We start from the raw sequence: 23073 nt of genomic DNA on the forward strand, positions 1-23073 counted from the left end.
TCCCACAAAACCCTTGCAGTTCCCGTCTTCATATACCGCTTTATCTTTTAATTCAAGCCTTATCATTCTTGAATTTTTTTCGTTCAGAGTGACCACTGCTTACAACAATTCCTCACATCCTAACCTTCACCAACACATACAAATGGCAACAGCGTTGAAATTCATTTCCCAATACTTGAAGGGTTCTCAGGACGTCCCTGAGGAAGTTTTGGAGCTTCCAGTTTCTCATGTTTTGCAAGCAGCTTCCGAAACGAATGCTGCTTTGTTGGGTTCCAACGAATTTGAAAAAGCCCAAATCCTTGAGTGGACTACCAAGGTCTTCTCTCCCATCGTCGAGTCCCATGATCTTCTGGAGCAAGTTAACGAGCTTGTTCGCTCCACAACTTTTGTTGGTCAAGATGTTGATTTCACTCTTGCTGACTTGCTGTTGTATGCCCGTCTTCACGAAACCGTTGCCAGTCTGTCGGCCAAGGAGGGTTACAAGTTGAACAACGTCTGCAGATGGTTTGACTTTATTCAACATCAAGAGTCCGTTGTCGCCGCAGCCACCGCTGTTGGCCTCGACACTGTGGAAATTGACTTGAACGCTCCCAAGATTCAACGCCCCGCCATTGTCAAGAAGGACAAGAAGGACAAGAAGGGTGCCAAGGAGCCTGCTGCTGCTGGTAAGGCTGGTGAAAAGAAGGAGAAGAAGGAGAAGAAGGAGAAGAAACCTCAGAGTGAAGGTGGTGCCAAGAATGGTGAAAACAAGGCAAACAAGAAGAAGGAAAAGAAGGAGAAGAAGGCCAAGGAACCCAAAAAGCCAAAGGAGGCTGCTGCTCCTGAGCCCCCTGTTCCCTCTATGATTGACCTCCGTGTTGGATTCATTGAGAAGGCTATCAAGCATCCTAACGCTGACAGTTTGTACGTCTCCACCATTCACTGCGGTGATGCCGAGGGACCCCGTACCGTTTGCAGTGGTTTGGTTAGATATGTTCCTTTGGAGGAAATGCAACAACGCAAGGTGGTTGTTGTTGCCAATCTTAAGCCCGTCAACATGCGTAGTGTCAAGTCTCAAGCCATGGTCTTGTGCGCCTCTACACCAGACCACTCTAAGGTTGAGTTTGTCTTGCCTCCTGAGGGTGCTGAGGCTGGCGACCGTCTTGTGTTCGAAGGTTTCGAGGACCGTGAGCCTGAGAAGCAATTGAACCCTAAAAAGAAAATCTTCGAAGCTGTTCAACCTCACTTCACTAGTGGTAACGACTTGGTCTGTGGTTACAATGACGAGGCTGGTCTCCACAAGCTCTTCGTTAAGGGTAAGAAGGAACTTGGTTTCTGCAAGGCTCAAACCATCCTTAACGGTTCTTTGAACTAGACGAAGTTTGATATCCAGGCATACAATTTTGTAGAATTAACCGTGACTCAATATTTCGAAAAGCCACGTTAATAAAAACCTAATTCAAAGAAAAGTCTGTCACACACTCCAGATAGCCTTTCCTTCAATTGCTTTTCTTCGTATTTAATGTGTGGACCCGTTTTTGGTGGTGAGTTTATGGGTGCTCCATGAAACTTACATTAAGCTTTATTCGCTAGCGAGCTTAATCTTACCTAAAGCCAACATGTCGTTTGCATCGCTGGTCCTCATTTTGGGCATCTTGTATGTGGAAATCCACTCGTCAACGTTCTTCTAACAATCCGCCGTAGGCTGAATGGTGCTAACCTGCTCATTCAAATCTTCTTCATCATCATGTTTAGTGTATGTCCTTTGAAAGAACAATTGCTTGCTTAAGAGAAAAGCTCCCGTGTTCATGTTCACACCCTCTCAATCGTTTACTAACGCCATTTAAAAGGATCTTGAAATGGATTACATCAACCCCATCGATTTGTGCAATAAACTGAATCGTTTGGTTGCTCCCGAACTCATGAGTCATTCTACTATGACTATCCTTTTTGCACTCACAGGCCAATGGATGCTTACTATTTTGAACCTTCCTTTACTCATTTGGAATGTACGAAGTGTAATTAACAAGACTCATATTCTTGATGCTACCGAAATTTTCCGGCAATTGAACCGTTACAAGCGTGACACCTTTGTAAAGATTGCCCACTACCTTATTCTTTTCTTCGTTCTTCTTTACTGCATGATCAAAAGTTTGATTCAAGAAGAGTAAGCAAGCTTGCTTCATTATAGAATTCAAAATGGCGGAATTTTTTACTCTTGCAGACAAAAAGAGGTACGAAGAACGATATTTTGGTGAAAAAAAAAACACCCGATATTTTTGTAATGGAACGTCCCGCCGTGTTGCGGTAAAATTAACTTTTTATCTACAATCATTTTACTGAAAAGCTTCTGCATTTTCTATCACATAAGGGAATTTTGTTTATTCGTTGCCAAGTTGGTTGATATTGTCATTTACATGCCTTCCAACGTTTCTCGCAACTCCAGTACTTCATCGTGATCAAACGACGGATGCACTGGTGGAAGTGATGCTTTGAGCTGTTTCACGTACATTGCTCCACGGTGATCTTTTTCGAGAAAAGAATTCGAATTAGAGTTGAATGTCTCTTCGGTGTCACTGTCGTAGCCGATGGGTCCTCCGCTGGTGGACACAGCGACACCGTGAACCTTTTTCAGCTCTTCAGGAAGCGTATTTACATCTGCAGGAAACGCTGGTTTGTCAAGTTGCAGCGAAGGTCCCGAAGGCATTGATTTTGGTGCAAGCAAACTGTTAACTTCTTCCATGTTCGTTCCACGGAAGCATTGATACACAGGAGCCAGTGTATTCGGTAGTGCGGTACCCGAACCCCATGAGACGTCCCATCTCTGGATTATAGAAGCCTTCTTCGTACCTAGCACAATTGCATCCATTCCGAATAGTTTGGAAGATCGGGTAAGAGAAACGACCCTCTCAATGTCACTCATCTGCACTCTTTTTTCTCGTGTTAAACGGGTTGGAAGGGTAAATGTCTCTAGTGCAACACTGGCAAAAGCAGACGTGTGCCATATACTTTGGGCCGTTGTATCTACACAAATTGGTACATATTTTGAATATGCGTCTGCCGTGCTTGCCATGAACAAAGCTTCATTCATAAAGTGCTGCTTCGTTTCTTGCATAACAGTACGCTGTTCACGAATTCCAAATATCCACAATGGAATTCGCTCATCCTCCAGTTCATCCTGGATACCACGTATGTAGGAGGAAGCATAGCCAGACCAAGCGGAGCACACATCCAATGACAGTTGAAAACCTTGGATCATATCGCAATCCTCAAGCAATGGACGAATGGCCGTATCCCAAACATAATGTTCGTCACTATCGGCATTCTTTTGTTGAAACGCGTCCTGTCCCGTGATGAAGGAGTTTGTTGAACAATCGGCAAACCCTGTTGGCAGCTTGAGTGGTTGTAAAGACCGTGGGTCATAGTACAGCCTGTGAAAATCAGACCAACTTGTACAAGCGTTCAAATCAATGTCGGCTTTGTTGGTAATGCCATTGTTCGCCTGCGCTGGGTCTGTTTCTTGGTCTAGCCAAGCTTGATATGGGTGCAATGGAAGTGGAGGAGCTTCAACGCAGACTGTTTTTCCTGACCAGGTGTTGACGTCCTCAGGGCCTTCACCTGTCTTTCTGTTGTCGTTCTTTGCGTATCCGAATATGTCAATGTTGTTGTTGTTTTCGACTATATCTGGTTGTAAAAGCTTAGAGTTTTTAATCGTCGTGCCAAAAGCATCTCTGTCATCGTATATGAGCGTGCGGGGATGAAAGACAACATCACCTCCAATATTGTTTGTTTTACGTTCGAAGAAAGCTACCTCTCTATCGATCTGAGCATCATTGCCTTGGTCAAGATACTTCTCTTGAGCATTCCAAAAATGTGTCGACACGAAGTTGGATTTTCCTCCAAACGCAAATGAGAGTATCTCGTGCATGCCACTCAAACGCTCTCGCACACACAGATCTGTACAGATGCGGTGTAATTCGAGAGTTTTCTGTAGCTCGATCACGCTCGTTAAATTTCGCTGTTTCTCATAAAATATCACTATTTCTTCTCCTCCTCTGTCACATCACCGCGATCCTATGGGCTGGTGTCATTGGTGCAAAGGATATTTTTCGTAAACACATTCGTAATGCCCCTATGACGAACCCTTGCGGATCTGTCGGTACACCCATAGCGAACAGTGCACCGAAGGACCTCCATCACTCGCATACAGTAACTATCATCCCACTCGTTTCGTTACGGCCATGCATGTGATGATGAAAACTACTACTACTCCGGACGACCCCCGATCGACAGCACCCCGCCTCGCAGAACAAGTGGCGGAGGGTTGCCGGATCGCATCAAAGCGCGTATCGACATAAGCGATCACAAGACCACCACCGCGTTACCATTCTTAGACATCGTTTAGCCGCCATCTTTGGTACGGATGCTATGTAAAGTTGTGATAGGTGGTGGTGATGCGTTACCATGAATTGCCGTCGCGCTTCCTCGTATCGGTCGAGGGACGTAATGTAAACTCAACTAGAAAGAATAAAAGATGGAATAGAAACATTGGGTCACAGGGTGAGAGCCATTAGACCGATCAAGTACAAGAGAAACAATCCAACGGATGTGGGATAATGAAGGTTAGAATATTTCTTTCTTTGTATGCAGTCTAGGCATTGGTGGGGGCAGCAGCAGCAGGCTCTTGCTCGGTAGCCTCGGCAGGAGCAGCAGCGGCACCTTGTTGGTAGGGTTCGTTAGCAGGGGCGGCAGCAGCGGCAGGAGCATTGTACTCGGCATCTGACGTCCACAACGTCAAATTGTCGCGAAGCAATTGCATAATGAGAGTGGAATCCTTGTAGGACTCTTCCGACAAACTGTCAAGCTCGGAAATAGCCTCGTCAAAGGCTTGCTTAGCCAAGTGACAGGCACGGTCAGGAGAGTTGAGGATTTCGTAGTAGAACACAGAGAAGTTGAGTGCAAGACCCAAACGGATAGGATGAGTGGGTGCAAGCTCAGCCAAAGCGATCTCAGATGCAACCTTGTAGCCAGCGAGAGACTCGTCAGCAGCTTGTTGACGTTTTTCGCTGGTGGAGAACTCGGCAAGGTAACGGTAATAGTCACCCTTCATTTTGTAATAAAACACCTTGGACTCGGCGGAAGCAGCGTTGGGGATCAAGTGCTTCTCCAAAACGTCAAGGATGTCATGGCAAATCGTGTCCAACTCGTTCTCAATCTTACTTCTGTACTCCTTGATAAGCTCTACCTGGGTAGCATTGCCCTTGCTCTCTTCCTTTTGCTCAATGGAAGAGACGATGCGCCAAGAGGCCCGGCGAGCACCAATGACGTTTTTGTAGGCAACGGAGAGCAAATTGCGCTCCTCAACCGTCAACTCTTGGTCCATGGAGGCAACACTCTTCATGCTTTCCACCATACCTTTATTTTGTTGTTAATACAATCATACGAGATTTCACAGGAACGACTGCCGTTGCAGTCCTAAGCATTTCTTTGCCAATGCACAAAGAAAACATCATTTCCCGCTGAAAAACTTACCCTCGTAACGCTCAGCTTGCTCAGCAAGCTTGGCCAAGTAAACGGCATCTTCGCGACTGGTCGTAGACATTTAGAATAAAGTTGTATACTGAGAGTGTGTGGTTGGCACTTTACAAGTGTGAGAGTGTGCTGCCGGGACTGTTCTTTTGGATGCTAGCGCAGCCACGAAGTACCGCGCTATACCCCAGGTGGTGTAAGTAAAGCCCCTCGTGCTTTTCGAAGCACCAGAGGACATCTGGTCCGCTACAGACGGGGCTGTCGGGCGGATGATGATGCGCCCTGCGATACACTCAAGCCGACAAGTAATCATTGGTAGCGAAGCATCTTTTGCACATGGATCGTTCTGAACCCTGGCACCGAGTCCGTGTAGTGTTAACGAGCCCGTGATCATTCTTTTCTGAGACTGCCTAACAAAAGATTTCCTATTTAGTTTTTCCTTAGATGGCAATTATGTGGCCGAAAGATAACACAAAATATTCAATGCAGCAGCTGTATATGTGGGGGGTGCCGACAAGTGGAAGCACAAAAACCGTGGGCTTGAACTTCTCGTAGTATCCAACATATGTGCTTTTTTTTTTATGCGCGACTTAGCTAGCATCGGCAATTCCGCCAGAAGTGATCACATAACTGCATTCGGCTTCTGGCATGTCGGGCGAGTCGTTTAATTTGGCGACACGTTCTTCCCCTCGACCTTTTCTTAGTAGGATTCGTGTCGCACTGGCATGTGCCATAACATGACCACCGACGGGTTTACGGTCGTTGGACGCAAACATCAATGCAGCACCGGGGTCCGCTTGGACTTGATTGGTTACGAAGACAGCAACATTGAACTCTTCGGAAATATGATTCAATCGCGCTAGCATGATATTGAGCTTTTGTTGCCGCTCTGACAATTCTCCTCGTCCTGAGAAATCGACTCGAAAGAGTGCCATAATGGAGTCAACAATGAGCAGTCTGTATCTGCCGTCTTCGGCAAAAATAGTTGCAAGTTTTGTGATGTAGTCCATTTGTTGTTCTGAATTGTAAGCCCGACTTACAATTATATTTTCCATTGCTTGGTCAGCATCCACACCAAATCGTTCTGCAATTGCGCGGATACGATCAGGTCGAAATGTGCCTTCTGTGTCAATAAAGGCCACCTTTCCTTCGGCACCGCCCATCTCTCTTGGCAGTTGTGCCGTAACACAAAGTGTATGACTCATTTGCGTTTTACCGCATCGAAATTCACCAAATACTTCGGTGATGCTCATCGATTGAACACCACCTCCTAGCATGGCGTCGAATGCTTTTGAACCGGTTGAAATGCTCCACACGCGTTTCCTGCTTTGACTGATCTCCATTGCTGTTGCAAAGTTTGCAGGACAAAGCTTGCTGGCGGCTTCTTTTAGCTTATCAACTTTAGCTTCACTGAAGCCTTTAATCTTTAAGAGAAATCGCTTTGTCGACATCTGTACACCTTGGACAGTACAGATGCCTGCTTGTTTCAGACGGATAATGTCTGTCATACCAATGCCTTCGAAGAAAAGTTAGTACTTTTCTTTTCATTATAGATATGTGTATCTAGCATACCCTGAGCCGTTAATTCCTCAATATCACTGAAGGAAAGTTGTTCCTCTCCTTCATCATACTCAACTTCGGTCATTGTGCTTTCCATCTTTGAAACAATTCAAAGACACGCTTTATGTATATATGTACAGCAATTAATCTGTTGAATGACAGGTGTCCTGATATGTTATACACAGAATCGTAGGCTCAACGAGTTCTTTATATACTGCTGATCCCAAAAGTTGGGATCGTGAAACACGCGTCGCAAAAACTCGAACTTCCATTTACAGAATCCGTGTTCTATTTTGGCATTAAATTAACGAACTATATGCTTTTGTTATTTTGCCAATTCGAAGACGCGCCCATTGCACTTTTCCTTACACGCCCTTTCGCGATGGAAATTGCGTTTAGCGCGTGACGTAATACATGTCCGTCGGTATGTAGCGAAGAAAGAGGTGTGAGTGTTTGTGTTGAGTTTCATTAAATTACGCTATAGATATTTAGTGAAGCAGACCGCAAAGGAAGGTGTATCGTCAGTGTTTATGGAAAGGTTGGGGAAAATTAATATTATTTTTCAGTGGATTGAGTTAGGGAATTGTAAGCTTGTCTCGATAGATACGGAGAATTTGGTTAAGGTTTACCGATTACGGTTTCGACAAACGTTCCGAGGTCTTTGAAGGAAAGTGGGGTTAAACCATGCTCAAAACCATCATAGCATTTGCTGGAAACGTTACAGCCAAAGGAAGAGTCAAGAGTCTTCGCGGCTGCGGCACTGAGAGCAGAGGGAATTACAGGGTCATAGGACTGGTAGGCAAGGAATATAGGAGTCTTCTTTGCTTCGTCTCTGAATAAACGTTTCAGCGTCTCTGGAATTGGCAAAAAGCCCGAAAGACAAGCAAGACCGGCCAATGTTTTAGGAAAAGTCAATCCAGCAAGGAACGAAATCATACAGCCTATTGACGCGTAAAAGGGTTAACAAGTCGTTGCCATAAAGCACCAGAAGCGCCACAAAAAGCGTTACAGCGATTGAAGGATGCAACCGATAATAAAACATACCTTGGGAGAATCCACCCAGCAGTATACGCTCGCTCGGAATGCCATCCTTCATTTCAGCCTCAATAAGTCCTTGAACGTAATTACGAGAGCGCATCATTCCTTCCTCGTCTTCCTTATCCAGTGCAGTAAAGGAATAAATGTCATACCTCCACAATGTTAGACAAGGATATAAGAGTGAAGAATATCAAAAGGAAAAGCAGGAGTATGGTTCACTTTCGCTTAGAAATGACTACTTACCAAGAAGGCATGCACATTCCTCCATTTACCGTAACGGGGGCAAGTGGGCTGCAGGATTAGCAGAAATAGTGGTAAACAGCCGGGAAACTTACGCATTGGGGAAGATCCATTTAATGTGTTTCAAATGGGACCATTCTTGAGCCAAAAAGGACCATCCCTGTCCACTGTCGCCGAGCCCTATTTTGATCAGCAACTGTCGCTCTAAACCCACGTATCAAGTGTAGTTTTTTTGGCTGCTCCACCTGACGTACCATGGAGAAAAATAACAGTAGCCGTGTGCTTTTGCACTGAGGGGATTATCACAGAAGAAAGTTTGGAAGCCATTTCTGTTGGTAAGTGTGTGCTTGGTGTACACAACCGAGCAAAAATCACTTTGTAAAGGAAACCATTACAAATGTCCACGACTGCACCAGTAAGAAGCAGGGGATAAGGGAAATCGTAGCCAACAACGAATACGAACAAATAACAAATTGTGTTTTTTTTTTTGTAATTTAAAAAACGATAAAACGAGAGTAAGCCGTTCATAGAGCAATAACAATCTACCAACTAAGGGGTCGACTGTAATGCCTGTGATTTTTCGCGAGGTTGGATTTTTGTAGATGATGTCCTTCCGAGAGAATGAAACAAAAAAAAAAAACAAAAACCTGTGGTCAAGAGGGATGGGAAAACGAATGAGAGGGAAAAGGAAAAGAATGCATGTTCTACATTCAGAAACAAGCTTCTCCTTCGGCGTTCACAAACTTCCGCACAGAAGTCGATGAACCGGGGAAAGCCAAGAAAGCTACGGGAGTCTTGCTTGTTTCGCTGGCATATCAGGACCGTCACCGTATGAGTAGCAATCCTTAAGGAGTAGATATCATGCAGAATGCTTGCGTATTCGTATGCAGAATGTGCGTGTGACTAGGAAAAAAAAAAGAACCAATTCCTAACGTTTGTCCGAATCACACTCATAAACATGCACAGGGGTTACCCGTTTACCGATCTATGCTTCGTTGGCGTTTACTGTGATGAACAAGGTCATCCACGACAGCCTCATATAATTGTTTTTCATTGACGGCGGAATCCTTTTTGTCAATCCAAAACTGGGCTAAAGACTCGGCAGTTGTGAGCGTTTCTTCCAGAATGGCCATGTGTTGTTTCAAAGCCTCGAGAGAACGGTTAGCGAGCGCTTCGGGCGTTACAGCGCACAGTCTACGTGCTTGGACCAAGTCGAGAACGGGCTCGTTCTCAAGCGGCGTTGGCTGTACCGTAGAGAGTCGAACAACACCCGGTCGTTGACGGGATGTTTTGTGTGAAGCGGGTATAAGCTCGTCCAAATTGACAGGAAGGCCCATGTTAATGAGGAAGAGTCGCCGGATGTTTGAATGGGCCCAGTCAGGGCGCTGTAACACAGGCATCTCAATTAACTTGCCCCAGAGAGAAGCAATACGGTCGTGAATCAGACACGAGGCGTCAATTTCTTTCAAAGCTGTAGGAGCGCCAAATATCGTATCCAAGCCAACGTCTAAATCGGCTTCCCAGTCATTCTCGAACGTGCAGACTGGTAGTTGGGTCTCGAACGCGCCAAAATCGTCAAATGTGTCATCAAAATCACTGTCTCCCGCAGTTTCCATTAATTCATTTTCCGTACTCAATCCAGTTTCGTCAGCACCCAGCTCGTCTACCGACTTCTCCATTGCTTCTTCCGTTTCGCGAGTTTCTTCGCGCGGTAGCTGCGCATCAGGTGCTTGAACAGAGTCTTCCCGAGTACTCACATCAGTCATTGCACGCAGACGTTCTGAATTTGCCCTGTGTGCGGTGTTTACGAGACTTGTACACCTGTCTTGCTCGTTCTATGTGTCGCAGCGCTGAACCCGCGTTGCCACACGTTGCTGTTCCGTATCACAGAATAGTGCATCGCAGCGCGGTTTTAGCACACGTTATCTTCATTTAACGACTCTTAACAATTTGACACAAACTTTAACAAAACCTAACATAGTCCAACGAAATTGACAGGCAGCCAGTATAATTAAGCGTCTTGAGTGTTGAGAGTTTCACGGGCCTTTTGAAGCATCTCCTGGGCGGCAGACAGCTCTGGGGTATCTTCGAAAGCAGGATCCTTCATAAACAATTGCAGGTCGTCAACAGCTTTGCTAAGACGCTGAAACGCGTCGGGAAGAGCGCGTTCATGATGCTTCAAGACGACTTTCTACAAACCGTGTTAGACATAAACGACGAATCATTAAGACCATACTTGGTGCTCAATTGCTGCTTCCTCATCACCGTCTTGAACACGTTTTTCTACGCGTTTTTTGGCATCCTCAATGTCGAGACGGATAATCTGCACGAAGCTGGGTTAGTAGCTGCTGGTCGGAAAGAGTGTATTGGCTCATACGCGGACATCTGAAAGAATACGTTTGACAACGTTGGTCTTAATTGTAAGCTGACGAACAGTAGACATAGCGAATGAGTAGGTATCGAGAGTGCAAAGACGAGTGCGTGAGAGGATGGATTCGCGAGGCCGTGAAGGGACTTTTGCACAGACACAGGGTGCAACCATAAAAGCACGTGAAAGCTTATAGACATGTGACCGCTAAACCTTATTTGAAAAAAAGCATACAAAAGAAAAACAAAATGGCAGCAATATGGATAAAAACATGTTTGGAATTCATCCGTTGATATGGATGACTGTCGCAGCGCGGTTTCATTGTAAATTTGCGTAACTTTATGAGAGCGTAAGAAACGTATCTTGGATTTTGCCCTTTGCCAACCACTTGGAAAACTGTTCAGACGGGTGAATATCCAGAAAGTGTACGGGGAGTATGGAGTCTGGAGGTATTCAAGAAAGCCCAGAGTCTTTGGCTTTGCTGGAAGCAGCAAAAAACCTTAATCTGGAAGAAATAAAAAAGCTAGTAGATCTCGGTGCAGTAACAGCAGCCATTGACTATGAAACGGGAAGAAATGCCCTTCACTTTGTGGCCGACGTTGCTGAGAAGGAAAACGAAGACAGTGCCGCTGAAATTGTTAGCTGGTTGTTGTCGCATGGCGGCGTTTGGAATGCACTTGACCGTGCTGGAGAGTCGCCTGGTTGCATTGCCCGTCGTAGACATTTGGCAAAGTTGTATGACCGGATTCTCGATGCCGGTGTCCGTTCAGAGATGATCTTGGCACTTTTGGAGCGTAAGGAGCATGTGAATGAGCAGTTGGATACTCATTCCAATTACCTGAACAGTGTCTTGTCCTATACCCAACCGACCACTGATAGTAAGAGTCTTCTGGACAGCGATGCCAATGCAGTTATGATGTCCTGGGAGCGGAACATCATGCAACGTTCCGCCGAGCTCATTGCTCCCAAGCCCGGGTGCCGAGTTTTGAACATTGGATTTGGTCTGGGTATCATTGACACCTTTTTGCAAGAACGAGAGCCTTCCCTGCACGTTATCTGCGAGGCTCACCCAGACGTGCTGGCTCATATGCGTAAAACTGGTTGGATGGACAAGCCCAACGTTGTCGTCTACGAAATGAAGTGGCAGGACGCTGTCGAGGACATTGCTTCCAAGTACACATTTGATGGCATTTACTATGATGCATTCGCAGAGAGTTACGAAGACCTGCGAAACTTCTTCGATGCTGCTGTCGGTCTGTTAGAGCCTGCACCCGAGTCAACATTGTCGTTCTTCAATGGGCTTGGTGCCGACACTCAGACATTCTACGACGTCTACAACCGTCTCGTCCCCATCGACCTTGTCTCGTTCGGATTCACGTGTGAGTACGAACTTATGGATGTTGCCTCCCAAGACGACGAGTGGAAAGGCGCCAAACGTCGCTATTGGAACGCCGACAAATACTACTTGCCTGTCATACGCTTTGAGGGTCTGTAAACACGTACACGTGTGAAACCATATTGTATAAAAACTTTGGAGAGGGATCGTTATGTCTACAAACAGCGCGGCCAACAAAACGGCCGCAGGCAGTGGAAAAACAGAAAAGAGCAAGCACGAAAAGCTAGGAGCTGTCCATGTGGGCATGAGTCGTAGGTGCGTTAGGTTACGTGGATGATGGCAGCGTGAATGCGTGCGCGTATATATGTGTGTAATAGGAGTGTTTTGCATGTCCGTGTGTAGTTGGAAAGGTGTGGAAACCCGGGATCTGTTGATCGTCTCTGGCACTCACAGAACTGCTCTAGGATTCTGGCCTGCGTCGTCTGTTCATCTTAAAAAGACAAGGGGTAAGCAGTAGCTAATATTTGCCTTGTTAACAAAGAGTCAGTGTAGGGATGTACACACACACTCTCCTTTACAATCCGTTCAAAAGGGCCTCAATGGCACCCTGGACGTTTCCGCCGCTTCGGCGAAGAGCTTGAACATTTTTTTCAAAGTCCACAAAACCCATTTCGTTGAGTTGGCTCAGTTGAGTAGCGTAACGCTCCTCTGGAGGCCGGTTGTCGACGGGAGCAGGAGAGGCAGCAGCAGCAGCAGCAGCAGCAGGGGAAAGACCGCCTCCAACAGCCGAATTGAGACTGCTGAGCAAGGACTGCAGTGAGTTGGCGGCTTGCCGGGGGTCAACAGCAGGACTGCCAGTAGCATTTGAAGCGGCACCAGTAGCATTAGTAGCACCAGCTCCAGCACCAGGAGCAGCTGGTGCTGCACCCAAACCGCCCAATCCACCGAGACCGGCCATTCCGGGCATGCCAAAGCCACCGCCGTTGCCAAACAAGCTGGCTGGGTCGATGCCGGCTTGGTTGAGCTGTTGCTGCATCTGAAGCATTTGGCGAATGGTGTCGGGATCAGTCATAGCACGACGAAACTCAGGGGACTGCATCATCTGACGGACATAAGGAGGAGCGTTACGCAAATGTGGACTGCTGTTGATGATCATGTCGAGCATTTGGGGGTTGGAGAACATTTCGTTAAGGGACGACTGAACCATTGGATTTTGAAGCATGTTGGCCAGCTCCTCGGGAGAGGGGGGGACAGCGTTTTCGGGATTGGGTCCAAACATCGATGCTGAAGGCATCGGCACATTAAAACCTGCAAATCGTGCACTCGTGAGTGCAGCCAGAGGGTCATTGGCACCCTGGCCTGCTTGAATGTTGCGAGGAATTTGTTGTTCGCGTGCTGCTGGAGCTGGTGCAGCCGCCGCAGATTTTACCAAGTGAATGCTGTGTCCGTTTTGGATTTTATAAGATGTCAACGTCTCCTCGTCTTTCAACACGCGTCCTGCATAAATGAGACGTTGCCGTTCTACCGGAACCTCGGCGGGTGTGACGAGCGCCTCCTTCAGCTCCCGCACCGTAGCCGTGTTTTCAATGTCAATGTTGTATTTCTTGTCATTGGCAGCTTTAATCGTTACAGAAATGATCGCCATGTTGTGTGTGGAAATTTGGAGGGAGCGTGTGGGAGGAAGAGGAAGTAGCGAGGTGTAGCGAGATGGAGTGCGGCGGAGCGGGCTGAAGGTCAGTGCGGTAAGCCGCTAGTATGTTCTAGAAGAGAGAGCAGCAAGTGTCCGACCCGGGCGCCTTCGTAGCGGTCGGGTCGGAATGATACTGGTGTGTCAAAGTTGTTTGCCTTGTATAAACGCCCAAGTTCTACGACGTTTGATGTTACACTAGTAAAAGTCAGTGTCGTCGTGGGTACGCGCTGAAGCCACTAAAAAAAGTTAACTTTCTCGCATCTACAAGACTGAAGAAGTCTGCCAAGGCCATTACCATTACACACTACATAGGCATTACAGTAGTATTTTCAGAACCTCGCTGTCAAGTTACTTCAATGAATTGATCACCATAGTATGTTGTTGTCCTTATTCAGTATCTATCTGAAAAACCGAAATCGTTCCTGACGAACTGAACAATTTGATTGCGTGTCTGACTGCCACATCAACTGTTATTGTTATCTGGGGACGACACCTTACGTTCTGCGGTTTCATTTTAATTACACGTTGGAAGCGTTTATAGTCAACAACAACTTCTCAAATACACAGCGAGCATTAACATCCTCACCGGCATGAAGCCATTACTAACATAAGACAAACAATTCAACTTCCGTTTATGAGCATGCAATGAAGAAGTATGCTGCTCAATGACAAAGACGAAGTGTATTGAAACCCAATTAAAAAATTTAAATCTCCCCTGCCAGCGCAATGAGACTTGAAGGGTGTGCCCAAACAGCGAACAGCCCAGTTTACGAGCGTCGACTAAAAGTGACTTAACGGACAAAACCCTGAGACAAGTACGTTTTACCCTTTCGGAAACCGTCCTGCACTTTCCCCGGTCAACGAACATAATTTGACGCTTCGTTTCCAAAATGTCAAGGAACCATTTCCACAAACACTTCGATGTAGAGGGTTCACCAAGAAACGCAACGCTCCACCCACTCTAAGGCTTATTCAATGGCGACAGCAGCTTTCACAATTTCCCAGCACGTTTGCTGCAAACGTGGACAATCATTTTGACTTGCAACGCCCAGCACGACAATACTGCAGGAAGAGAGAACCTCGTGGCCATTACAGTCAGCAGATCGAAGAAATGTGCTACCAGACTGCCGGGAAAAGATTACAGCCATTCATCCAAGTATATAACGTTTACATCGCCGCATCCGAGAGCACAACGCTTTCGCGTTTCATGTCCCACTCTTGTGCGAATCCTTGCTTGGTTCTCGACCCCTAACTAAAACCATTGAACAGAGAATCCTTCCGATGTCTACCGTACACGAAACACTCTTCGGTCTGGTACTTCCAAAACCCTCGCTCATGCAGGCCCTGCGCACCCTTAATAGCCGTTACGGCCACAAGCACACTCTCATCTATCTAATTTCCTCTTTCGAGCGCTTTAAAATCCAATTCCTATGCAATGGAATGTGTTTGCTCTCACATTACATGGAGCTCAACACTTCACCATATCAATAGGAAATGAAAAGAACGATCACAGCATCGTACACGGCGTGTATGCTACAAAGTTCCCTACTTATACCTTTTGTCGGGCTTCCCCGCAAAGAATCGGGGCATCCGCATCTTTTATTAGTTCGCCAATCAAAGGCAGCACACGAAGCATAATGATCACTTTTTCACTTTTTTTAACCTTAATTTTATTACAATGACGTCACACACGATCTCAATTCGTTCATTCTACCTCACTTTCCGCGATTCGCTGTTTCAAATGCTATATGACGTTACAAAACGGTAATGGAGTTGCATCTAGATTTTATACAACTTATGACTTCAGCATTTCGTCTTTGAAAAGACTCGAAATGCTCACAAACTGTTTAACATCACGTGAAAACTTTAAACAACCTTAGTCAAAACCACAAAAGTTTAAAAACTGCGTTACACTACAGTAATCATTAACCTGGACAACCGTGACGGTGCAGAAACACCACGGACTGACTCAGAAGAGCTCGTGGCCAACCGTTAACGATTTTAAGGAATGGGTATGTTGTTGTCTGTTGTGAATGATTTGTACTAACGAATGTAGCTAGTAGCAATAACAATAACGCCCCTCAATTTTCGTTTGGGTCAAACCTGCAGAATAATGCATCTGCTGGAAATGCCACTCCAGCGTCTAAAGGTTTGTTCTCTAATTTGAGTACGACACCCGCTGGAACACCTCCCACAGGTCTTTTCGGCTCTCAATCAAACACTACCAACAACACGGGAACTGGTTTCTCATTCGGAGGTGCATCCAAACCCAACTTTTCCTTCGGCGGTGCTACAAACAATTCCACGCAGCCCACCACTAATGCGGCTGCTCCAAGCTTTACATTTGGACAAAATTCACAGTCTTCCACGACAAACGCGGCGGCCCCTGGCGCTGCTGGTTTCTCTTTTGGAAAATCAAATGAAACAAAAACGGCCGAGGCTAACAAACCCGCGACAACGGGGTTCAATTTTGCTAAACCCGCTGCCCCTGCATCTACGACCACGTCTGGCACTGTTCCTTCTGCAGGTTTCACTTTTGGCAGCACAACAACCGGTTCGGCACCCGCTGCAACAACGGCCAGTGCTTCCACTGGCGCTTCCGCCGGTTTCAACACAAACGCAAAGCCCGCTGCACCCTCCAGCGGTTTTACTTTTGGACAAAAGCCAGGAATGACAGGTACAGCGAACACTACTGCCTCTCAACCAACAACTTCTTCTACAGGCTTTGCCTTCGGCAAGCCCGCCGAAACAAATAGCAAGCCTGCGACAACTACTACCACAAGCGGTGGATTCAATTTCGGCAAGACTGCCGAAGCGAAGCCCGCTGATGCTAATGCAACAAAAACAACAACCCCCTCTACCGGTTTTTCGTTTGGAAAACCCGCCGAGACCAAGCCCGCCGAGTCTTCTGCCAAGCCTGCTGCTGCTACAACTACTACAACTACTACCCCTTCTACCGGCTTTTCTTTCGGTAAGACCACCGAAAGCAAACCTGCCGATAAACCCGCCTCAGGTACTACTACCGCCCCCACTGGCTTTTCTTTTGGAGGAAAACCCACTGAGTCGAAACCCACCGACTCTAAAACAGAAACAGCTTTGACCAAGCCTAGCGGCGCTGCTGGTACAGTTGTTACCAAGAGCACTGGTCCCTCGGAACCCGCTCCTTCTTCCCTTCAACACAAGTCACTTCAAGAAATTCTTAACAAATGGTCTGCTGATTTGAGCACCCAAACGGCGTCTTTCGACAAACTCTGCGATCAGGTGGCTGAATGGGACAAAATTTTGTTGGAAAATGGACAACAAATCTCTAAACTTTATTCTGAAACCGTCGAGGCAGAGCATCTGTCGAATAGACTTGACGATGGTTTACAGTATATTACTTCTAGTCAACAGGAACTGTCTAATCTGTTGGACACTTATGAGACGCAACTGGAGACCTTAGATAACAGAACGACGAGTGCACCGAATCTGGAGCGCGAACGTGCATTCAATTCTGCCGATGAGATTCTGTGCCGATTGGACCGGTTAGGCGAGGATGTCGGTACTGTCATTACACAACTCAACGAATTCTCCAAGCCCGATGACTCCATTTCTGAGATTGTCAAGGTCCTTAATTCCCAATTAGCCAGTTTGGGCTGGGTGGAAAGCAAGGTTTCACAAATGGAAGAAAAGATTGGAAGTATAAAAAAACGGAACGGAGACATCATGTTTTAGGTTATTTGTATATGACAAAAAGGGCCTCCTTGGTCAGTTCTTTTCTCTCCGTTCTACGTAGTCATGTCTAAATCTACGTACTACGTGTGTCCTTTTCACATCCTTGGTAATAGTATTCCCATGTTTAAAAGTTATATATACAGTATGGAGTTACTTTGTCACAAGACAGCGGCATCCCTAGCTCTAGAGTTATAAACTATGATATTTTTTAGTAGCTAAACTGGTTTTCAATTGAATTTCTTGTCTTTCTATAGCTATGCGAGTTTTTGTTTACCACTACGTCAGTTCCGTATTAAGGTTACGCGTAGCATGCCGAATTCTCTCTTCCACACAACACTTCTGAGTCCTTCCGATTCTGTTTATTTCGCTTAAACACATATACACGTTGCTTCTATGGTGAGTCACGACACCAAATGACCGTTTTCTAATTCTGTTTAGACGTTTTTTTCGCGATTGTTTCACATCGGTGTTGATTTGACACTATTGTCCGTCTGTTTCGCTGGACTTCGTCGATCTACTGGCTTAACGTATGAAATCTGCTGCAATTTACAATGATCTAACATTTCAAGTGTGAACAGAGAGAAAATTCAGAACGATGAGATACGGAACGCCGTTGCGAAATACTTAGACTTTGGTGAATGGACGTTTGATCAGTCGGCAGTCATGCTGCGTACAAAAAGCTGGATGAAGACGGCCTAAACTCGTTTCTACTCATTTACTATGACCCTATAAAATACAATTTCCATTCCTTTTTTTGTTTAAGAGGCTCATCTAGGTCATACCGATATCGTTACTCTATTTCTGCTTCTAAGATTATATACTACATACACTACGCGATGCTGAAACAAATACCTGGGTCTGGCTAAACATTAACATGAAGTTCCTGAATGACGGCTACCACCGACATCAAAAGTCGTTTACTATGCATTTTTGCAGGAATTACTGAGGTTCTCCAAAACCGGTTTGCGCAGTCCTTCGTACTTCGTAACAAAAATCGCATTGTACGCTTCTTGTGCTACTGGCTATTCATGCATCTTTAGCTACCGCAAACCACCACATTTTTTTCCGTGGTAGGTCTGTCAACTCGTTGACATTTGTAAATCAACATGGGAATTCCCGGTATGTGAGTTGTTTTACTTTCTAGTCATTACTGACTCTAAAAAGCCCTATTTCGGCTTTTGTCGCGAAAATACACAAAAGTCATCACACCCGTAATTGAAGTTCCTTCAAAAGTTTTGCCAGATGGCACAGAATTTGGTCCAGACCTTGCTGAGCCTAATCCCAACGGCGAATGTGACAATCTATACCTGGATATGAATGGTATCGTTCATCCTTGTTCACATCCTGAGGACCGGCCGCCCCCAGAGACGGAGGACGAGATGATGCTGGCCGTGTTTGAATACACAGATCGCATTCTTGCGATGGTTCGACCTAGAAATTTGTTGATGATTGCCATTGGTACGTTGAATGCTATCTTGTTTTTCTTTCAAACTAACTTCCATTTGCGAAGACGGTGTTGCTCCTCGTGCAAAAATGAACCAGCAACGGTCAAGAAGATTCCGTTCTGCTCGTGAAGCAGCCCAAAAGGCTGCTGCTTTAGAAGAGTGTGTCCGTGAGGCCAAGGAAAAAGGAATTCCCGTAGATGAGAATGCTGCCAAGAAAAAAGCCTGGGACAGCAATTGTATCACACCCGGTACTCCCTTCATGGACATTCTTGCTAAGGCTTTGCGCTATTACATTACACATAAGCTTAATACCGAACCTGCTTTCAAAAACGTAAGTACATTGCCGCCCACGATCTTCCCTTGTTCTAACATAAACAGCTCCGCTTTCTATTGTCTGATGCTTCTGTACCCGGTGAAGGTGAGCATAAAATCATGGAGTTTATCCGTTCCCAGCGTGTGAATCCAGAATACGACCCAAATACTCGACACGTAATCTACGGTTTGGATGCTGATTTGATTATGCTTGGTCTTGCCACGCATGAACCTCATTTCCGAGTACTCCGTGAAGATGTGTTCTTTCAACAAGGTAGTACACGTAGATCCAAAAAGGAGCAACTAGGACTAGTTCCGAAAATCGAAGCTACTGAAGCTCCAAAAGCACCGGTGAAAAAGCCTTTTATCTGGCTGAATGTTGATATATTGCGAGAGTACTTAGAGATTGAGTTGCAAGTTCCTAATTTGCCATTTCCTTTTGACCTTGAACGTGCTATTGACGATTGGGTTTTCTTTATTTTCTTCGTTGGTAATGATTTTTTACCGCATTTGCCCAGTCTTGATATTCGGGATGGCGCTCTTGAGAGATTGACAGAAGCTTGGCGTCTCTGTTTACCGCATATGGGAGGGTATTTGACTTTAGATGGCTCTGTCAACCTGTCCCGCGCGGAGGTTATCTTGTCAGTTATTGGTGACCAGGAAGATGAAATCTTCCGTCGGTTGAAGCAGAATGAGGATCGTAGAAACGAAAATCAAAAGCGTCGTCGTCAGGCAGAAAACAATGCTAATAACGCTGAACTGAATGCACCTATTCCTGTTCATGCCTCGCCCGAATCGACTCAACAAGTGGCCTCTGCCCCCCCTACAAAGGTTCATAAAACGTCTAAAGTTGTTCCCCCACCACCAGAAAATCTTGTTAATTTGTCTGACAAAAGTTCAAATAAGTTTATTGGTGTTACAAACAAGGACTTGATTAATAACCGTGCTGCCAATCGTCTTGGCATCACTCCCCAGGCAGCAGCAGCATCTTCCGTGAACAAACTTGTGGCTGCCAACTTAAAAGCTCAACTTGCAGCATCCCAGCAGCCTGCCGCTGCTCCTATAGAGAAGCCTTCACGTTCTGAGGAACCCGACTTGACCGAAACAATTCCTCCAACACCCTTGGATGAGGATGAAGGTGAAAGTACCACTCCGGCTGGGGAAGAAACGAGTGATGTAGCAACAGCTGGTACGAAACGTAAAAAGCCCGAAACTCCCGAGCTTATTGAGGGAGACACTGTACGCTTATGGGAACCTGGCTATCGTGAGCGATATTACACACAGAAATTTCACTTTGAGGAAAACAACGAGGAGCAAATACGCGAAGCTGTCTATCACTACGTAAAAGGTTTGTGTTGGGTTTTGCTTTATTATTATCAGGGTTGTCCTTCTTGGACATGGTATTACCCCTTCCATTATGCTCCTTTTGCTGCAGACTTTAAAAATTTGTCTTCCTTAAAGATTTCTTTTGACCTCAACCAACCGTTTAAACCTTACGAACAATTGCTTGGTGTGTTGCCTGCTGCAAGTAAGGAAAATCTTCCTGAAAAGTTGCAAAAACTTATGACCGACCCTGATTCAGAAATCATCGATTTCTACCCAGAAAATTTTGTCATTGATCTTAATGGAAAGAAGTTTGAATGGCAGGGTGTGGCATTGTTGCCATTTATTGATGAGAAGAGATTGCTGGATGCTGTTGCTAAAGTATACCCAGAGTTGACAGAAGAGGAATCCCGCCGGAACACTCAGGGACCCCCCCTGTTATTCTTCTCTGAGAAACATCCAATGTATAACGAAGTCGTTAAACATTTGTACTCCAAAAAGCGCCAGGGAAAACCTGTGAAGCTTTCTGGCAAGCGCGCTCATGGAATTTTTGGTAAGGTTTCGAGTAACCCAGCAGTGGTTCCCAACGTTTCGGTTCCTTGCCCTTTGGAACTTAAGGATGAAAGTGCTCGGAACAAGTATGGAGAGGTGCAAAATGACACGAGCATGTGCGTGCTGTATCAACTTCCTAGATCGCACTATGTGCACAAGTCTATGCTTCTCCGTGGAGTTAACATGCCTCCTCGTGTACTGACAATGGACGATGTCAACACTCTTCGCGCTATGCGTGATAATCCACGAAACATGTATCAACGCGGCCGTCGTAATGGAGGCGGTTATGGAAATGGAGGTGGTCATTCGCGTTATGGTCAATCGAATTCCGCACCTCCTTACCCACCTAGTCGGAATGGCTACGGTTACGGACAAAACAATGCAGGTTATGGATATGGGAACCAAGGTTACTCCCAAGCTCCTTGGACAAACGGAGGCGGTTACGGTAATGCCGGTGGAGCAGGATATTCCTCTGGCTACGGTAATGGTTATGGTGGTTACAGACGTTAAAACATTACCGATTGATTCATAGAGTATGATTTCATGCAGAAGATATTTTAGTGAAATTTAATACAACATTATGAGCAGAGTACACACCAATTAGTCGCAACTCATTATCTTTGTGTAGCTATCCAAAAGTGGCAGTTTAAGTATAACGTTTTTTTACTAGAAACTAAGTCCGATTATTGATGAGGAAGAAAAGAGAACAACTTTGCGAAATATGAAGGATGTATTAATTAATTTGTCATAAATCTCCAAAGAAAAGCCAAAACCACAACCTCTCACTGAATCTCATTCACAAGATAGACAGACTACCTATCCGTTTGCTGTTCTTACCAAAAGCTCTCAACACAAGCCAAAATCGAGTAGTAGATGAAAATCCTGTATGTATGAATGCTTCACAGATGACAATTACGAGAACAATCACTGTTTGCCTCTGTTTTCCTTTGAGGCTTCTTGTTCCTGCACCTGCGTGTACATGTCAAAACGACGCTGGGTATACAAGGGAATAGCACGGCGACAAACCTCCATTGTCGTTGGATTTATGTCCGCGTAGATGATTGCAGGACCCTCTTGGGCTTCTGCTAGTATCTTACCATATGGGTCCACAGCCATAGAATGACCGTATGCATGGTAGCTAGCATCCATGTTACGAGCAGGCGAACAAAGGGCGACAAATATTTGATTGTCTACAGCTCTTGATCTTGCTAACAGCTCCCAGTGAAGTGGGCCCGTCGTCGTATTGAATGCGCTGGGATAAATCATTCCAGCACAGCCGTTTCTCGCGGCAATCATGGCGAGTTCAGGGAAACGAATGTCATAGCAGATACCCATTCCAAACTTTCCGAACTCTGTTTGGACCATAGTCATAGCGTTGCCAGGAGACAACACTTCTGACTCGATAAACCGAATTCCATTAGGAATATCGACATCAAAAAGGTGCATTTTCCGGTGCTTGCCCAGCAATGAACCATCAGGACTAAAAACAAGAGCAGTATTGTATACTTTGTCATTGTCTAACTCGACAATAGAACCACCGAAAAGGTAAACTTTTGCATCTTTAGCCATTTGAGACAAAGCATCGTAACTCGGAGAATGGGAAGTTGTTACGAAATCTTCAGCATATTCACGAAAATGAGCAACAGAGTAAGGGCTGTTAAAAATTTCCGGTAGTACAACAATGTTGGCGCCGTTTTTGGCAGCTTCGAGAACCTTTGTACGAGCATTTTTTAAGTTGTCCATTTTGTCCATTCCCGACAATAACTGAACAAGACCAAGCCGAAACGGCTTGAAATCAGTAGGAACATAAGGAGAGTCCATTTGTAAATTAATTTGAGGGTGTTTTCGTGGACAAAATGTTGCAAAACCCCGGTTACGAAGAGTAGAAGAAGTTGACCGGAAGAAACTGATAAATGCCCTCCGGTTCATTATCAGGTAATCAGTAGACGAATATTTTTATCGAATTAGGACAGGCAAGACGTAAGAA

At 45.6% G+C, this 23073-nt stretch overlaps 14 protein-coding genes across 14 annotated transcripts; 6 read left to right on the forward strand and 8 right to left on the reverse strand.

The window, feature by feature from the left end:
• The first annotated feature begins 76 nt into the window (after positions 1-76).
• Positions 77-1529, forward strand: SJAG_02263 (cofactor for methionyl-and glutamyl-tRNA synthetase). Its single transcript, XM_002173437.2, has one exon. The coding sequence runs from the start codon at positions 143-145 to the stop codon at positions 1352-1354; it is 1212 nt and encodes a 403-aa protein (XP_002173473.1). The 5' UTR covers positions 77-142; the 3' UTR covers positions 1355-1529.
• SJAG_02264 (cornichon family protein Erv14) lies at positions 1472-4063 on the forward strand. Its single transcript, XM_002173438.2, has 3 exons — positions 1472-1636; positions 1684-1735; positions 1830-4063. The coding sequence occupies exons 1-3, from the start codon at positions 1599-1601 to the stop codon at positions 2148-2150; spliced, it is 411 nt and encodes a 136-aa protein (XP_002173474.1). The 5' UTR covers positions 1472-1598; the 3' UTR covers positions 2151-4063.
• SJAG_02265 (inheritance GTPase) lies at positions 2439-3907 on the reverse strand (the record flags this gene model as incomplete). The annotated part of the gene is made up of 2 exons (XM_002173439.1): positions 2439-2454; positions 2490-3907. The coding sequence occupies 2 exons, from the start codon at positions 3905-3907 to the stop codon at positions 2439-2441; spliced, it is 1434 nt and encodes a 477-aa protein (XP_002173475.1).
• On the reverse strand, positions 3979-5658 carry SJAG_02266 (14-3-3 family protein Rad24). The gene is made up of 2 exons (XM_002173440.2): positions 5512-5658; positions 3979-5394 (listed from the first exon to the last, which is right to left on the reverse strand). Exons 1-2 carry the CDS (start codon positions 5579-5581, stop codon positions 4631-4633), a joined length of 834 nt encoding a protein of 277 aa, XP_002173476.1. The 5' UTR covers positions 5582-5658; the 3' UTR covers positions 3979-4630.
• Positions 5592-7307, reverse strand: SJAG_02267 (RecA family ATPase Dmc1). The gene is made up of 2 exons (XM_002173441.2): positions 7081-7307; positions 5592-7024 (listed from the first exon to the last, which is right to left on the reverse strand). Exons 1-2 carry the CDS (start codon positions 7163-7165, stop codon positions 6099-6101), a joined length of 1011 nt encoding a protein of 336 aa, XP_002173477.2. The 5' UTR covers positions 7166-7307; the 3' UTR covers positions 5592-6098.
• Positions 7308-7686: 379 nt separating this feature from the next.
• Positions 7687-8673, reverse strand: SJAG_02268 (phospholipase; the record flags this gene model as incomplete). The annotated part of the gene is made up of 5 exons (XM_002173442.1): positions 7687-8009; positions 8113-8258; positions 8350-8397; positions 8442-8526; positions 8601-8673. The coding sequence occupies 5 exons, from the start codon at positions 8671-8673 to the stop codon at positions 7687-7689; spliced, it is 675 nt and encodes a 224-aa protein (XP_002173478.1).
• A 650-nt stretch (positions 8674-9323) lies between these two features.
• Positions 9324-10112, reverse strand: SJAG_02269 (fungal protein; the record flags this gene model as incomplete). Its single annotated transcript, XM_002173443.1, has 1 exon — positions 9324-10112. The coding sequence occupies one exon, from the start codon at positions 10110-10112 to the stop codon at positions 9324-9326; it is 789 nt and encodes a 262-aa protein (XP_002173479.1).
• Positions 10113-10310: 198 nt separating this feature from the next.
• SJAG_02270 (tubulin specific chaperone cofactor A) lies at positions 10311-10905 on the reverse strand. The gene is made up of 3 exons (XM_002173444.2): positions 10724-10905; positions 10583-10669; positions 10311-10537 (listed from the first exon to the last, which is right to left on the reverse strand). The coding sequence occupies exons 1-3, from the start codon at positions 10787-10789 to the stop codon at positions 10358-10360; spliced, it is 333 nt and encodes a 110-aa protein (XP_002173480.1). The 5' UTR covers positions 10790-10905; the 3' UTR covers positions 10311-10357.
• On the forward strand, positions 10900-12944 carry SJAG_02271 (N-methyltransferase). Its single transcript, XM_002173445.2, has one exon. The coding sequence runs from the start codon at positions 11151-11153 to the stop codon at positions 12207-12209; it is 1059 nt and encodes a 352-aa protein (XP_002173481.1). The 5' UTR covers positions 10900-11150; the 3' UTR covers positions 12210-12944.
• Positions 12945-13676: 732 nt separating this feature from the next.
• SJAG_05889 (hypothetical protein) lies at positions 13677-15360 on the reverse strand. The gene has a single exon (XM_011050673.1). The coding sequence runs from the start codon at positions 14606-14608 to the stop codon at positions 14282-14284; it is 327 nt and encodes a 108-aa protein (XP_011048975.1). The 5' UTR covers positions 14609-15360; the 3' UTR covers positions 13677-14281.
• Positions 15361-15544: 184 nt separating this feature from the next.
• SJAG_02274 (nucleoporin Nsp1) lies at positions 15545-17725 on the forward strand. The gene is made up of 2 exons (XM_002173447.2): positions 15545-15752; positions 15797-17725. Exons 1-2 carry the CDS (start codon positions 15749-15751, stop codon positions 17452-17454), a joined length of 1662 nt encoding a protein of 553 aa, XP_002173483.1. The 5' UTR covers positions 15545-15748; the 3' UTR covers positions 17455-17725.
• Positions 17726-17755: 30 nt separating this feature from the next.
• SJAG_05261 (DUF1748 family protein) lies at positions 17756-18385 on the forward strand. Its single transcript, XM_002173448.2, has 3 exons — positions 17756-17850; positions 17893-17981; positions 18024-18385. The coding sequence occupies exons 1-3, from the start codon at positions 17848-17850 to the stop codon at positions 18151-18153; spliced, it is 222 nt and encodes a 73-aa protein (XP_002173484.1). The 5' UTR covers positions 17756-17847; the 3' UTR covers positions 18154-18385.
• Positions 18311-21751, forward strand: SJAG_02275 (5'-3' exoribonuclease Dhp1). Its single transcript, XM_002173449.2, has 4 exons — positions 18311-18573; positions 18619-18912; positions 18965-19230; positions 19278-21751. Exons 1-4 carry the CDS (start codon positions 18561-18563, stop codon positions 21594-21596), a joined length of 2892 nt encoding a protein of 963 aa, XP_002173485.1. The 5' UTR covers positions 18311-18560; the 3' UTR covers positions 21597-21751.
• Positions 21752-22010: 259 nt separating this feature from the next.
• SJAG_02276 (amidohydrolase) lies at positions 22011-23015 on the reverse strand (the record flags this gene model as incomplete). Its single annotated transcript, XM_002173450.1, has 1 exon — positions 22011-23015. The coding sequence occupies one exon, from the start codon at positions 23013-23015 to the stop codon at positions 22011-22013; it is 1005 nt and encodes a 334-aa protein (XP_002173486.1).
• Between the last annotated feature and the right edge of the window lie 58 nt (positions 23016-23073).

This window comes from Schizosaccharomyces japonicus, assembly GCF_000149845.2.
Source record: "Schizosaccharomyces japonicus yFS275 unplaced genomic scaffold supercont5.1, whole genome shotgun sequence".
NCBI lineage: Eukaryota > Fungi > Ascomycota > Schizosaccharomycetes > Schizosaccharomycetales > Schizosaccharomycetaceae > Schizosaccharomyces > Schizosaccharomyces japonicus.

Bases quoted from the DNA above. Each gene is read 5' to 3' on its own strand.
- SJAG_02275 (XM_002173449.2), top strand. The intron at 18,913-18,964 runs GTACGTTGAATG...CCATTTGCGAAG, and splicing joins TTTGTTGATGATTGCCATTG to ACGGTGTTGCTCCTCGTGCA. The intron at 19,231-19,277 runs GTAAGTACATTG...TAACATAAACAG, and splicing joins CCGAACCTGCTTTCAAAAAC to CTCCGCTTTCTATTGTCTGA.
- SJAG_02266 (XM_002173440.2), bottom strand. From the start codon at position 5,581: ATGTCTACGACCAGTCGCGAAGATGCCGTTTACTTGGCCAAGCTTGCT. The intron at 5,395-5,511 runs GTAAGTTTTTCA...AACAAAATAAAG, and splicing joins GCAAGCTGAGCGTTACGAGG to GTATGGTGGAAAGCATGAAG.
- SJAG_05889 (XM_011050673.1), bottom strand. From the start codon at position 14,608: ATGTTCGTTGACCGGGGAAAGTGCAGGACGGTTTCCGAAAGGGTAAAA.
- SJAG_02271 (XM_002173445.2), top strand. From the start codon at position 11,151: ATGGAGTCTGGAGGTATTCAAGAAAGCCCAGAGTCTTTGGCTTTGCTG.
- SJAG_02267 (XM_002173441.2), bottom strand. From the start codon at position 7,165: ATGGAAAGCACAATGACCGAAGTTGAGTATGATGAAGGAGAGGAACAA. The intron at 7,025-7,080 runs GTATGCTAGATA...TTTTCTTCGAAG, and splicing joins TGAGGAATTAACGGCTCAGG to GCATTGGTATGACAGACATT.
- SJAG_02270 (XM_002173444.2), bottom strand. From the start codon at position 10,789: ATGTCTACTGTTCGTCAGCTTACAATTAAGACCAACGTTGTCAAACGT. The intron at 10,670-10,723 runs GTATGAGCCAAT...AGCTTCGTGCAG, and splicing joins GTATTCTTTCAGATGTCCGC to ATTATCCGTCTCGACATTGA. The intron at 10,538-10,582 runs GTATGGTCTTAA...CACGGTTTGTAG, and splicing joins AAGCAGCAATTGAGCACCAA to AAAGTCGTCTTGAAGCATCA.
- SJAG_02264 (XM_002173438.2), top strand. From the start codon at position 1,599: ATGTCGTTTGCATCGCTGGTCCTCATTTTGGGCATCTT. The intron at 1,637-1,683 runs GTATGTGGAAAT...AATCCGCCGTAG, and splicing joins GTCCTCATTTTGGGCATCTT to GCTGAATGGTGCTAACCTGC. The intron at 1,736-1,829 runs GTATGTCCTTTG...GCCATTTAAAAG, and splicing joins TCTTCATCATCATGTTTAGT to GATCTTGAAATGGATTACAT.
- SJAG_02263 (XM_002173437.2), top strand. From the start codon at position 143: ATGGCAACAGCGTTGAAATTCATTTCCCAATACTTGAAGGGTTCTCAG.
- SJAG_05261 (XM_002173448.2), top strand. The intron at 17,982-18,023 runs GTATGAAATCTG...TAACATTTCAAG, and splicing joins CGTCGATCTACTGGCTTAAC to TGTGAACAGAGAGAAAATTC.